Source organism: Brachypodium distachyon, chromosome 3 (genome assembly GCF_000005505.3).
Source record: "Brachypodium distachyon strain Bd21 chromosome 3, Brachypodium_distachyon_v3.0, whole genome shotgun sequence".
NCBI lineage: Eukaryota > Viridiplantae > Streptophyta > Magnoliopsida > Poales > Poaceae > Brachypodium > Brachypodium distachyon.
The window spans coordinates 55,898,936-55,913,308 of NC_016133.3; the positions used below are offsets into that span (position 1 = coordinate 55,898,936).

Below are 14,373 nucleotides of genomic sequence, written 5' to 3' on the forward strand. Positions count from 1 at the left end.
AGCTGCTGCTAAAGTTCAGAAAGCAGCCGGAGTTGGTGCCCGCGTCAAGGGCCCAGTTTGTTGCCGGCGGTAGAAGGCTGGCTGTGTGTGTGGCGAGGCGGCCGCCTATGGTGGGAAGGGGGCAGCCGGACAGGGGACGCCTGTGGGCTGTGGCTGTGTGTGTGTGTGTGTGGCGTTTTAACTCTGTGTGTGCAATAGTTACAAGTGCTAATGTCGATTACTGCCAGTGAGCAGTACAAATATTTTTCTGCTTTGTTTCTGTTCTTTTATCTGGAAGAGCCATGGCACCATTTTTCATCGGTTGTGCGAAAACAACTTACAGGAACTGGAACCATTTGGATCCAATTGGTTGGCAAACCTGATAATGAACTCTGTCTTCTCTTTGAGACATAATAACTGGGAACCATTTTCTGGCTAAATGCAGCGAAAATGAGGGACACGACACATTGCAAAACAGGGAATAATATGTAGTTTGGTTATTTATTTCCTTATTCGAATCCCAGGTACATCCTTGAGGCCCATCTTCAAGGCAGTTTTTCTATACAGCGCTGGAGGCTTCTCCACACCAATGGAAACACAGAATCTACTCGCTAGGTCAGCAAGCATGGATTTGTCTCGGCCTACATCTGCTATCGAATTATAATACCCAAGCCATGCATGATATGCAGCTTCCTTGATGCTCATGTCAACAATCTTAATCGAATCATCAACCTGAATTAGAAAGAAAAAAGTGTATGTATGTTCAGGAAGAAAATTCAGATGAGCATGAACGTGCAAACACTGCACTATAAGGTAAACAACTCCAGAAAGACAAAAAGCATACAAGTACAACGATTCAAACCTTTTGTTTCGTCTCCTGATCAATGTGTGGCACCTGAGCCTTCTCTATTGGAAGGTCGGTTATCTCGTTCAAGAAATACTCTTCCCATGGCGCAATTAACAGAATTCCTTTCCCGGATTTGCCTTCTCTTCCAGTTCTTCCAAGACGATGGATGTAATGCTCCCTACCAGGAGGAACACCAACCTAATCCAATAATAATGTACAGTTAGAGCAGAGACTGAAGGAACAACCATCCAAAGTCACTACATTTAAGACTTGAGAAAGAGCTGTTAAGTGTACAGTTGCTTTAAGGCAAATAGATGGTTCTGTTCAGAAAATTTCTCAACTGTAGAAACCATGGAAAGGAAAATAAATTCTACCTGGATCACTAGAGTGACATCTGGATAATTTAATCCACGTGCGGAAACATCTGACGTTACCAGAATCAGGCGGCTGGAATCTCGGAACTCTTCAGAAATACGTGTTCTATAGAGCTGAGGTTTTCTTGAATGTATTTCTCTGACATTTAGCTTCAAATCTCGAAGCATTATATACATAAATTCAGTCACCATGGCAGTTGAGCAGAAAACAATCACCTGCATGCAATGAGTATACCTTTGTAATTTAACACACTGAAAATTTTACGGCAATCATGCTGCTTGACTGAGAGATAGGAGGAAGAGGAGGGAGGACCTTATAGTTCACTTCCTGATCAATGTGCTCTCGAAGAAGGCGATGAACCATATGAAAGTGCAGTTCATGTGGTACCACAAGATATTGCTGCTGCACCTAAGCTCAAGAAAAGGAGATACCAAAGGGATCTATAAGCAAGCAGGAAAAGATTGATTACAGGGAAGAAAAAAGGAAGACTATCAGAGGATTGCAATATTTTACTTTGAGACAAAACTCGTTTAGAAATACTGCTAATGCTGCCATACAAAGTGTAGTAATGCCACAAAGACATGGTGTACAGTAGACAAAATGTTTTACAGTCACTGAGTCACTACTATATTTGTATAACAGCCTTCCACTGAAAATGACAAAATGAGGCCCACTTATTAAACAAAGTGATGCGATAGAACATCATGGCATTAGCACATTAACTGCCTACTACATCTGGTCAGGGAAATGGAAAGTCAGAACATAGATCATAACGCTCTTTACTGACAACTGACAAGAGACATAATGAATTGGGTACTTTGCAGTTACTAATGGAAGATTATCACGTTGGCTATTGGTGCCAAATGTTAGTTGAGTAGGAGTAGAAATAGAACCTTAATAGGAGTTTCAACAGCTCCCAAGCCCACTGTATCAACAAAAACATGATCCCTATTTAAAACGAGCTGCGAAACCCTTCGGACCTGCAATTTAAAAATGAAAACCATTATTTCCTTTTTGAGACCTGCGGTTATCCATTAATATGGACGTAATATACAGATTACATTAATATGGTAATATATAGTTGTGAAATGAGAAAATGCATATGATATGAGTCATGATGATTATTATACCTCTTTCGGAACAGTAGCTGAAAATAATAATGTTTGTCTTTGGCGAGGCAGGCTATCAGCAATCTTCTCTATGTCTTTGCGAAAACCCAAATCTAGTAAATGATCAGCTTCATCCAACACAAGTAATTTCAATCCCATCAAACGAACAGAGAATGAAGACCTGTTCTCAATATGATCCAGCAGCCTACCAGGTGTTGCGACTAAAATCTAGAAATAGAAAACCCCACAATATATAGGTCAGCCCACAATTAGCAGTTTTACCTTGATCTTTAGTTGGTCACCAAATGCTACAAACCTGACATGGATCAGACTCTAAACGTCTTTGATCAAGCTTGAATCTAGTGCCACCAATAAGCGACTGAACACCAACTCCTTGATGGTTCTTCAACAAAACATTTGCCTCAGCTGTAACCTGGACGGCAAGCTCTCTTGTAGGGCAAAGAACAAGAGCAAATATTGGAGACACTCGATGATTTGTGTGGCTCTTCATAGCATTCAAGACTGATTCAATTGCCGGAAGCTGTTTATCAACTCATTTCATTTAATAATTTGCTTGAAGGACAAAAAAGAGTGAAAGAAACAACATTTCAAAGTAACTTCTTGCAGAAGAACGAACATTACCAGAAAAGCTGCACTTTTGCCAGTTCCTGTTTTGGCCTTGACAAGAACATCTTTACCTGCATGTATACAGTGATGAGCTCCTGATTGTTGCAAGGTTTCAGTCATGACATGTTCAGATAGTTCATGCAGATCTAAAATGGTACTACTGGAGTGAAATGCTAAATACGAACTACTGAAGTCAAGCAACACGCCCCATGATATTACCACCAAAAGGTTGAACTCTTATCTTCCCATCATTTCAGGATGATCAATCACAAAAAAGGTGAAATAAGATATAGTACCTTCAAGACAAATCGGAAGAGCTGCTTCTTGCACAACAGTTGTCTGTACATATCCTGCATCAGTGAGTGCTTTGACAGTAAGTGGGGAGATACCACATTCATCGAATCTGAAGAAAAAACAATAACATAACTTGAGATACCACAACCCATAGGATTTGAGGACAAAGAAGCAACACAAGTTGTTCATTACATGTGCAGTCTCTCTATATCAGTGTAGGAGGGAGAGTGATAACAAGTTAATCACCAGGCATTCATTAACCTTGAGTTAGAAGTAATGTAACAGGATGTGCTTGACAAATATTGTGCCCCTGTTTGTATTAATGTTAAATTTTCTTTCTATCATAGAACAGTACGTAACAAAAAGAATTTCAAAAGGCCGATTTTGGTGATTTCATATACTCCCTCCATCCGACAAAAGATGTCTCAAGTTTGTCAAAATTTGGATGTATCTAGACATGACTTAGTGTATAGATGCATTCAAATTTAGTCAAAGTTGAGACATCCTTTGTTGGACGGAGGGAGTACCAAGATTCAGACATTTCAAGAGTTCCAAGTTGATCTTGCCTAAATTCTGTGAACAACCTTACAGACAGCACCTTACAAAGTACTAGGCTAAAAAAGAAATAAAGCAATTGGCTAGATGGTCGGAGTGTAACCTTTTACTGGTAAACAAAGATTCACCCCTCGACTCATAACGCCTCCTCTCAGCACCCAGCACCTCCCTATTTCTTATCTCCTCTCGCAACTCTTGGATCCTACCAGTGAGATCATTGCTTTCCTCCTCATAGGACTTGAGCGCTCTCCTATCCTTCTTCATATCGCAGTTCCTCAGAGCAGCAGTGCTCCATTTCCTCCTGATGGTGCTTGCCTCCCGCGGTTCATCATCTTCCGATTCCTCTTCCCTCGGAGCTCCAAATTTTCCAAACCTCAGATCCCTCTTTGCCGTAGATATACCATCATCATCCTCGTCCGATGAATCTGGCCTCCATTTCTGGCCAAATCGCCGTGCAGCAACCGAGTACAACCTCTCCTGATTAAACATAGCCAATGATGTCTCCTTGCCATTCCGAGCCCCGGTAGACTGACTAGCACCCAATGGCATCAGCGTAGGACTCGATTCCCGATGTGGCGAGCATGGATGCATCACCGAGTAACATCTCTTCAGACCAAAGAAGCCGAAAGATGCCTCCTTCCTTTGCGAAGGGGTGCCAGAGCCCGAACTCCATTGCCACCACCAGGGAGCCACCGTGCCGTACTCTCTCCTCGTATTGAACGCCGCCAAACGCGGCTCACTTCCGCCCACTCCAGTTCCCCTCCGAACCCTTGGTTGCTCCACATGCAGCTCCTCCCAGTCCTTCCAATCCCCTGATCCACCCTGAGATGGCTTCTTCCCGGAGTCCATCTGCTTCCAGTCGACGATTCGGGCACCTGACGGCAGGCTCCTCGCCGGCTGCGTCCGCGGCAGCGTCTTGGCGCGGCGGAGCGGCCCGTCATCCTCGTTCCAGAGGTCCTCGGCGCCGGGCCTGAGGAAGCGGTCGGCAAGGGCGCGGATGTGGGCGCGCGAGGAGGTGGGCCCTCCGCCGAGGTCGGGGGAAGCCGCGGCAGCATCGGCGGCGCCGGGGAGATGGGAGGCGCGGATCTCGGAGCGGAGGCGGGCGAGATAGAGCTGCTTCTCGTGGCGGAGGAGCCCCCGCTGCTTCTGCCGGGCCAGCTTCTCGTGCATCCGCTTGTACTGCCACTTGGACAACCCTCCCGGGAACGTCCGCGGACCGCCCCCCATCGCAAGCCCTGGCGCCGGAGGACGACGGCAAACGGCGGCGACGGCGGGGGCGGGGAAACGACGTGTAGGGTTTAGCGTTCGCTGCTTGGGCTTCGATAACGAAAGGTTTAGTGTGTGTATGAGCAGACGACCACGAGGTTTCCGCCTTCTCGGGACGACGATTCCGCCTCCCCATTGAGATAACGGAGAAATCCACAAACCACGGGCTAGAGCGGCAGGCAACCGCTATCTGCCAAGCAGGGCCCACATGTAAGACCCACCTCTATTCTTCCAACTGCTTGCTTCCTTCGCTCGCTGTTGCAGATCGAGAGAGAGATGGAAGGGGAGGAGAGGAAGAGGGTGCTGGTGGTGGGGGGAAGCGGCTACCTGGGCCAGCACCTCCTCGCCGCGCTCGCCTCTCCCGGCGGCGGCGGCGGCGGCGTTGACGTCGATGTAGCCTTCACGCACCACAGCGAGGCCGCGCCGCGGCAGCTTCTCGACGCGCTCCCCCGCCTCCGCGCCTTCCGAGTCGACCTCCGCTCCGGCGACGGCCTCGAGGACATCGCCGCGTCGTTCGGCCAGGTACCTATGCCTCCGCATTCCAACCACCATCCCCCGCCCGCTCCCCATTTCGTCCGTCGCTTGGTTTGGTCAGTAGAACTCTCTACTGTCCTGTCCGTCTGACTGTCTGCTCTGCGTATGGCATTTCTTCCAACTCGCGACGCCGTGTTTGCTCGGCGGCCGCCGACTGCGGTTGCACTTGCACAATTGGTTTGCATAACAGCTCTGAGATTGGTCAGTCTCTGTGCGTGCGCGGTGCACCTACTCGACGCTGTAGTCCATGTCCAGATGGTGTTTCAGAAACTTGGTGCACTGACATTTATTACTGTTCTCTGTGGATTTTTCTTCTTCGGTACTTTGCTTGTGTGTAAAATCCAGTCTAGCACTGTTATCTCGAGTTCTTGACGCAGATGATGAATGGCTCAAGTTCTTTGGTACCTGTGATTCAGGGTTGCAAACCATGCAAAGAACATCGTACCATTCTGCACAGCTAGAAATTGGCTATGTTTGTAGTCATATTGTGTTTAGGTTCCCAAATAGTTGAGTTTTCTTTAGCTAAATGAATCGGCCTAACTGCAATGCAACTCTAACGTACTTCACCTGCAATTTTGGGGGGAGTTCTGTGCACGCAGAATGCATGTGAGCTAACAGTGCTATCTGGAGACTATTTGTATGCTTGCAAGTCTTGAATGTACAGAATTACAGTAAGATACTCGAACATGTTTGGATTGCCCAGTCTAGCATGAACTACAAGTTTTATAATTCAACATTGTGTGTTCTTGATCTCTTCGTACTTTTTACACGAGTTCACAAATTGCATTGTTGTCCTCTAATTGAGGCCGTTAATGCAACCTTTTCAGCCACATGTAATTGTAAACTGTGCTGCAATCTCAGTTCCTCGGGCATGTGAAATGGATCCAGCTGCTGCTATGGCTACTAATATACCTTCTTCACTTGTCAATTGGTCACTAAGCTTCGGGAATAGCAAGTCCCTTTTGATACATCTCTCAACAGATCAAGGTAGAGCACTCTTGTTATTCATTTGTGATGTATTCACCGTTATAATTGACATTCATTGTTTACTCAGATTTACAAGTGAAAATGCATCCACTTATATTTAGTGAGTTAAGCCAAGGATAGACACTATGAGACTTTTGCTGTTTGGTTTTAATAAAATGAAACCGGGGGTTTTCCAACCCCTGTTATCTTAAAAAAAATGAGGAGCTTACCAAAGTTTTTGAGATACCTCACTGACGTCCTGATATGTACTGTACATGTCCATTATTTTGGACTACGATGATATCTTCTGTACCAACTCCTAATCTAATCTGGATCCTCTTTGTACTACAGTTTATGAGGGTGTTAAATCCTTCTACAAAGAGGAGGATGAAACATTGCCGGTGAACATGTATGGGAAATCAAAAGTTGCTTCAGAGAAGTTCATTACTGAAAACTGCCCAAATTATGCTATCTTAAGAAGCAGCATTATATATGGGCCACAAACAATATCTCCTGTGGCAAAGTCTCTCCCTATTCAGGTAAAATAACTAATTGCCCGGAATCATGTATAATTTTCCAAGTGGTGAATTAGATTGTGCATGCTCTTTGGATGCAGTGGATGGATGGTGTCCTTTCACAACGTCAACAAGTTGACTTTTTTAATGATGAGTATCGCTGCCCAGTTTATGTAAAAGATATGGTGGATGTAATATTGGCTTTAACAAAAAAATGGTTATCAGGTATGAAAAGGGTGAATACAAAGTAACTCTAAGACACACTCCACTTTTTGTTTAATAGTTTTAATATTTTATCTATCATCTTAATTTCTTTATTTTTTCTCATTTATCAGTTCCACTGACACTAAAGCACATTGTGCAGATGGTAAAACAATTCAGGTACTTCTGAATGTCGGTGGACCAGATAGGGTTTCGAGACTGCAGATGGCTGAGTCTGTTGCTGATGTTCGTGGATATAGCCATTCTATAATTAAATCTGTACCTGCATCATCGGTATGAACCCTCCCTCCCTCCGTCTGCTCATGTGGACTGTTCACAAAGACACGTTTTAGTTCATAATGCACTAGAAAAAGTATGGTTTCTACAGTTGGGGCTAATTTTGTAACTGGAGCATTGGACTAGCTTCTTAGTTCTGCATTTATGTTATATATATTTCCAGCCTGAGCAATTATTTCGTTTCAAGCATTGTGTATTGATATGACCCTTTATCATCTTCTAATGGTCCATCCATTTTTTACTACCAGGTTAACCGGGGTGTAGCTTCTCCATCAGACATATCCATGGATATCACCAGGCTAACTCAGATGCTCGGCATCCAGCCAATTACATTTCAGGATGGAGTCAGAGCTACACTTGATGCAGAATCCAGTTCATGATATTCCTAAATGGTTTGTTCAAGTTTTAAGAAAGTTGACTGAATCAAAATATTGAAATGTGACACAAAGAACCCCATTTATTTCCTTTTTATCCGGCAATGAAGTCTGCCGGAATTGCAGCAGTGGTAGATTCTGTTTGGTCTGCGTGAAAGATGTAACTTAGTTATCATCAGACAACTTGCTCTTGGTTTTACGCTTCTACTGCCTGATTGTACCATTCTGAATACAAAATGGAATTTCTTCAGAAGTTTGTAATTCTATTGTACGAGATGTACCATTACTATCTCTATAATCAATGAAGTATCTTTACAATATATCTTACTGTTCAGGTTGACTGAAGTTCTTTGTGTGGGGTATTTCAATGTATTATTCCATTTTGCATATATCTAAGGTAAATTAAACAGAAGTGCGGGTGCTTGATGTGCAAAGATGTTGCCTTACCTAACCAAGATGATATATGGGCCCAAGCAGACACTGGATGCAGGATTCACGCGCCCATGAGAGGAGACCATGAGGCAGTATCCTTATGACAGAAGCAACAGGATTTGACTCAAACCCTTGTCTTGTAGGGTGACCTGGTGGCAAAGCTAAATACTGCTACTGCTCCACTGCTGATCAAGCTTTCAAAGGGGCCATCGCAACTTTAGGCATGCCCTTGTTCTTAGGATGTAGCGTCATTGGTATAACTAATATGTGTTGCTATTGACCACACTGCAGGAAAACAAGAGGCAGAAATCCCACCACCATGGTAACAATAGTATGTTCCTAAACTGTTTCAGGTTGTAATGCTATACATCAGTCATGCATATGCAGCAAAGGTCATACCAGCTAAAGGTACGTTTTCTTTTGTCAGCAAGATCTGAGTTCTTGTACAGTTTTTTTTAGGCTAAGTTCTTGTACAGTTCAAGTATGCTTGTTTGTATCAGATTTCAAATTAGCCTGGTGCACACAACCTGTCCCTGTAGATATCTGTATCAGGCAGCTCATGGACATTTATTGGCACACCAGATGCACCATAGATGTCCTTTCCACAGGTAAGCATGCATATTAAGTCAGTGTATGATTCGTACAGATTCCAGTCAATCTCCAGCTAAAGTAGCAATCACGCTTCAGCAGTAAACTGGTTGCTTGAATTAAATTGCTTTTGGACCTGCTTGAAGTGAGAGGGCAGTATTAATGAACCAGGGCATTCACACTCATTGGTGCAGACATACATCAATTAATAATTTAACATGTCAATGGAAAAAACTACTATTGAGTATTACTGTCAGGGTGACGTTTTTATTACTAGACGCTGAACTGCACAGTGAGTTTGCCAAAAATAAGAGTTGAGATTGTAGCTAGTGTCTCCCCTTTCAGACTATGGCAAGCCATTGGTCAGCTAACACTCTTTTTTCCTAGAACCTGTTAGTAATGATTATTTAGGTTGGTTAGAAGCTTAGAACTTAACAGATTTGCCAAAGCTACTAACCTGGCAAGAAAAAACCCTCGAGACTTCATATTTTTGCAAGGAAAATGACCACCTTAACCTGTTCAGTAATGCTACTGGATACTTCCTACCTTGAAGATTGTGCTTTACATTATTTATTTATTCGAGGGAAGACTGTGCTTTACATTGACATTTGTGTCTTCTCCAGTCTTTTGTTTAGATTACTGGGCACCTGTTTTTGTTTGGATTCCCACAAGTTGTGGGGTCTATATTGTTGGGAATCTACTGCTGTTAATTAAGCATGAGCTACCATGCTGTGAAAGTCTACGGTAGGGCTATTTCTGGGTGAGAAGGCAGCAGTAGGAGAAATCTCCTTTTACCCTATAGATTACTTGTGTCTATAACCTAAGGGGTTTCTGTTCAAAGGGCCCATTGGTTTGGTTGCTTGCCTGAGCAGGCTAACTTAATGGCATGTAGAAATTCTTGCACAAACACAAACAGCCAAGATTGTCAATAACCCTTGTCCAGCCTAGGCATTTTTTATGCACCATGAGTTTCATGTATCTTATATATGTAGGCCTTGGAGACTAAAGTACCCTACTTTTCTTCCCAAAAAATCTACAAGCTGACGATTATTTCTCCTCTTTTTAGATCACCAAATCCCACAGTACAGAACTACAGACCAATGATGGGACACTTACGAAATTAAGATAATAATTAAGACACGTCAAAGTTGCATAACCTGAATCCAGATATCTGGTCAATAGGATGGCACTGTGTGTTTGCCGTGTTTTCCTCCAAACCATGACAGGCCCATGTCCAACTCTGGTCTCCATATGCCAAAAAATTAGGAAACAAGGATTTCCTTGAGGAAATTAGTGGGCTCCATATGCCAAACTTTTAGTGAACCAAACACACTATCATGTATTCAGAGTAACAGGACCATAGGATAGAGGATCATGCACTCTATTTCTTGTTATTCGTGTCTCCTCTCCACCCCCAGCTAAATCCATATTAATACCCTCCCCCTCCTTGCATCTCTCTCTCTCTCTCTCTCTCTCTCTCTCTCTCTCTCTTATGCCATGAGGAGGTTCTTCCAGCACCTGCTCCCTTGCATCCTCCTCCTGCTCCTCGTGATGTCACGCTTGCCAAGCTCAAGCCATGGCTTGAGAACACTGAGGGAAGAAACAGGCAGCGAGCTCAGAGGCCATGTGCTTCCCCCAGCCATATCTCCTTCTCGACCTTCGCCAGAAGCAGGCGGTGACGCCAACAGCACCGCTGCCAAGAAGTATGATGTTTCCAAAAGAGCGGTTCCTCGAGGGCCGAACCCTCTGCACAACTGATGATCGAAGATGCAGGCACATGATCAGCAGCAGCAGCTTCGACCCATCGATCGATCTCTACAGGTTCATGATGCCTACCATGGTCATCAGATCGATACCTTTTTGTTTCTCAATTTATATAGTTCTATTCAATTTTTTTAGCTAGAAAGATGATGGTAATACAGACAGACCATACCCCCCCATATATGTTCATGAATACTAGTGGCTGCATGTTTCCTTTGCATGATTAGCTAGCTAAGCCCGTGTGTATAGGCAGTAATTGAGTTGTAAAAGCTGTGATTGCAGCTTAAGCATTTACTACATTTCTTTTGTAACATACTCCTAATTAAATAGGATCTGGAAGGATTTGATTGACTTGGCAATGTGCAAATGATGGTCCTTTTGTTTCTCTTTCTGTATTAAGAAAAAAAGGGTGTATCGATTTTAGTTGGCCTGTGATATCTTGTGGTTGTTGAAGTGCTCCCGTCTGCCGAAAGAAGCAACACGAGCTATCTTTTTTGTGTTGTCTGTTGTGTGAATCCATATATGTGCGTGTGAGAGAGAGGGTTTTCTTCAGTCTTTTGGCCATCTTTTTCAGACATAGAGATGGATGGAGTGAAGCAAGTATGGATCATTGGAGAGAGTAATAATAAAATAAAGTGCAAGCTGGGCTGTACTTTGGGTCAGCGATCCCCGAAGGACGCGGCGATGAGACAGACGATTAGGTGACGGTGGTCGGCCGGCTCGCAAACACATGCCATTAGTGGTCAAAGCTCCAGGTAAGCAAGCAAGCAAAGCCAGGCCTGTTGAGAGTTGTGTGTGTGGAGCGCTGGAGGTGGAGCAGTTGGACCGTAGATTTTGCTCAAAGCTCGAGATCCGAAGCAGCAGGTTGATACCCAAGTTAACAGTGAGTCTGGACTGACCGTCTTCTTCAGATTAAACTACTGTCAAACTCTGGCATCACGCGTTCAGGTTCAGAGGGACAACTTCTGTTTGCAAGTGGAGTCAGGGTTTCAGTGAGATTTGGCCAGAGATTCTCGCTGCTGCTGCTTTTTAGACAATATAATCCCTGCTGTAAAACTCTATTAACACCGAACGCCCTCAAGCTACTGGTGTGCCTGGCCTGGGAGGCCGAGACCCGGGAGAGTCTTCGAAGAAGAAAGGCGGAGAGCAGATGAGAGGACTATGGGCATTACCAGTGGGCCGCCAACAAATAAATCTCTCCGGCCTTTGGGCCCAAGAGGCAAGCGTTCGGCCCACATTGATGTTTGGCCTAAGGGGCGGCCCACTGACTGAATCGATCGATTCCTCGTCGCAGATGGGAATCTCCCGACGGTCCACGAAGTGTCGAAGTGGAGAAAATTGAAAAAAAAAACACGGGAAGAGCAGGCTGGGTCTGAATTGAAATCCTCAAATCCTGTCCCAATATTATTCTGTGTTCGTGTGGTGTCTGTGTTTATTTATCGTCTTCTAATCGGAATCCCCACCCAGCAGCTTGTACCATAAGAGGAGAGCTCGTGAGATCGATCCACCGTCGTGCCGTTCGTCTCCATTGATTCGACTGATTTTGATCCTCAAAGCCCGTGCGTGCGTGAGTTACGGCGGGCTAGCTGGGCGTCCTGCGACGACATGGAGATTATACCGATTTTACGATCCTTTGCGTGCGTGGCTGTTGTCGTGGCGGTGTACAAAGTCAAGAGAAGAGGAGAGGATCGCGCCGGAAGCCAACAAGTTGGAGAGCATGCGCCGCCACCAGCACATAGATAACCAAACAAGGACATGAATTAAATTAGGGCCAGATCGTTCCTCCGCCGTGCGATCGATTTTCTTGTTTCAACTTTCTTATTTTCTTGCACTCCTTTGTATAACTTGTATGGATACACTTTAGAAAAAAAAAACTTGTATGAATAAACTATCCAGGTTGATGTGATGCGTTCCTTCGTGGCTCTAACCGTTAAACCCGGATGAACTATTTGTCTACAGTAGCTTTTTTTCACAGGAAATCTACCGTAATTGCGCTAGAATTATGCATATGCCATCGCACGCTGGCTACCCAACCCCTCGCCTTCTCACTTCGCAGTACCGCGTACCCACGAGAGAAATCGCCCGCGCCTGCGGGTTCCGTGGTGGTGGCGTTGGCGTTGGCAGCCTTCGCGGCCCCAGCGGCTGAGATCTCGCTGGAGCTCGCCTCGTCGTCTGACCCGCTTCTCTCTTGTCTTCCCCGCCCCACCAGTGCATCAGGATCTCACGCCTCCAGTTCTTCTCCGCCGCCGACTCCAGTCCCCTCCCACCGATCGGGGTCCGCCGCCGCCACCAGGAAGAACCGGTTCTTCTCCTCTTCCGCCTACGCAGCTGCCGGTTCTGCCCATCTTCCAATGCCACGGTGGGCGTGAGGGGCGGGCCGGATTTGGCGTCGTCACCTGCCCAGAGGGGTCCGCGGTGGATTCCACACCGCAGTCGCCGTTTTAGGTTGTGTTCCAGCCTACCCCGGCCGCCCCGGCCGGCGAGCCTGTGGCCGTGAACATCTCTGGCAAGCTGCTGGCCGCGTATATCTACACCAACTCATGAGCTCGTGGCTTCGTGCCCATCCTTTGTCTTGATTCGGTACATCATCAAGGGATTTTTTTCCCTCACTAACACAATTTAACACTGTTGATGCAGGATCCCATGTTATATCAATTGATGATTGAGATGTAGTGATTGATATTTGTATTTTGCAAGATTAATGCAGGATTGAGATTGTGGTATTATGCGGCCAAGATCTATGATGTGAAAGGTGTTTGCTGAAATGTCTTAAGGAAACTTTACTCGTAAGTTTTTCTTGAATTGTCATCTTGCTGTTTGTGGGCTTCCTTTATTTTGCATGGGAGCCAAGACCTAAACAGATGCAATGAAACTGCCATTACATGTATCGTTGTGATATTCTAAAACTTCTGAATCCTTCATGCAGTGCATTTGTTATGGCCTAAAGCCTGATGATGTTGGTCAGTTCGCTAGATGCAATTTTTTCCTCCTCCTTATATATGTTACTATATTAACATATAAGTTTTCTTGGATAAGGAACCTAGCAGGATTGTTGGAGTGCCATTTTACTGATAAAATAATCCATCGATTTAGCTCCAGTGAGTTAGTAATTGCTGTTGCTGTGCTTCATTTTTCTTGATTGGAATCAATAAATAATGGTGTTTGCATGAATCGAAAATGATTCATTTCTCGGCAAGTTACTAAGTACTCCCTCCGTTCCTAAATTCTTGTCTCAAATTTGTCCAAAAATGGATATATCTATTCCTAAAAAGCGTCCAGATACATGTAATATTTCGACAAGAATTTAGAAACGGAGGGAGTATCTTAGCGCCGGTGGATTTCCCGACGACACCGCGGGCCACGCACTACGTGGAAGTGGCGGAGGACATTGAATAATTTCCGTATATGTTCATATATTTGTGTTGATTTTATTTTCGGGATTCTCACATGAATCTACAAGAAAAGACACATTTATTTTTTCGCTTGCGAATTACTTTATGCTAATTATTTGGGAAGATTTTTTATTAGCAATTCATCCATGTCAAAAGATTAACAGAAATTTTTGTTATAAGAGGCGAACATATATTTTGATCAAATTTTCAATGGCGAATGGTAGTTTGGTCCATGTTACCCCTGCCCGATGTCGCTCCTCC

At 44.6% G+C, this 14,373-nt stretch overlaps 2 protein-coding genes across 2 annotated transcripts; one reads left to right on the forward strand and one right to left on the reverse strand.

The window, feature by feature from the left end:
- Positions 1-446: 446 nt before the first annotated feature.
- Positions 447-5,132, reverse strand: LOC100821408 (DEAD-box ATP-dependent RNA helicase 48). Its single transcript, XM_003570397.4, has 10 exons — positions 3,890-5,132; positions 3,234-3,340; positions 2,953-3,008; positions 2,627-2,851; positions 2,332-2,538; positions 2,095-2,181; positions 1,514-1,609; positions 1,201-1,416; positions 842-1,024; positions 447-711 (listed from the first exon to the last, which is right to left on the reverse strand). The coding sequence occupies exons 1-10, from the start codon at positions 5,011-5,013 to the stop codon at positions 481-483; spliced, it is 2,532 nt and encodes an 843-aa protein (XP_003570445.1). The 5' UTR covers positions 5,014-5,132; the 3' UTR covers positions 447-480.
- An 11-nt stretch (positions 5,133-5,143) lies between these two features.
- LOC100821714 (methionine adenosyltransferase 2 subunit beta) lies at positions 5,144-8,259 on the forward strand. The gene is made up of 6 exons (XM_003570398.4): positions 5,144-5,574; positions 6,414-6,573; positions 6,904-7,091; positions 7,169-7,292; positions 7,432-7,562; positions 7,814-8,259. Exons 1-6 carry the CDS (start codon positions 5,329-5,331, stop codon positions 7,943-7,945), a joined length of 981 nt encoding a protein of 326 aa, XP_003570446.1. The 5' UTR covers positions 5,144-5,328; the 3' UTR covers positions 7,946-8,259.
- Positions 8,260-14,373: the final 6,114 nt, after the last annotated feature.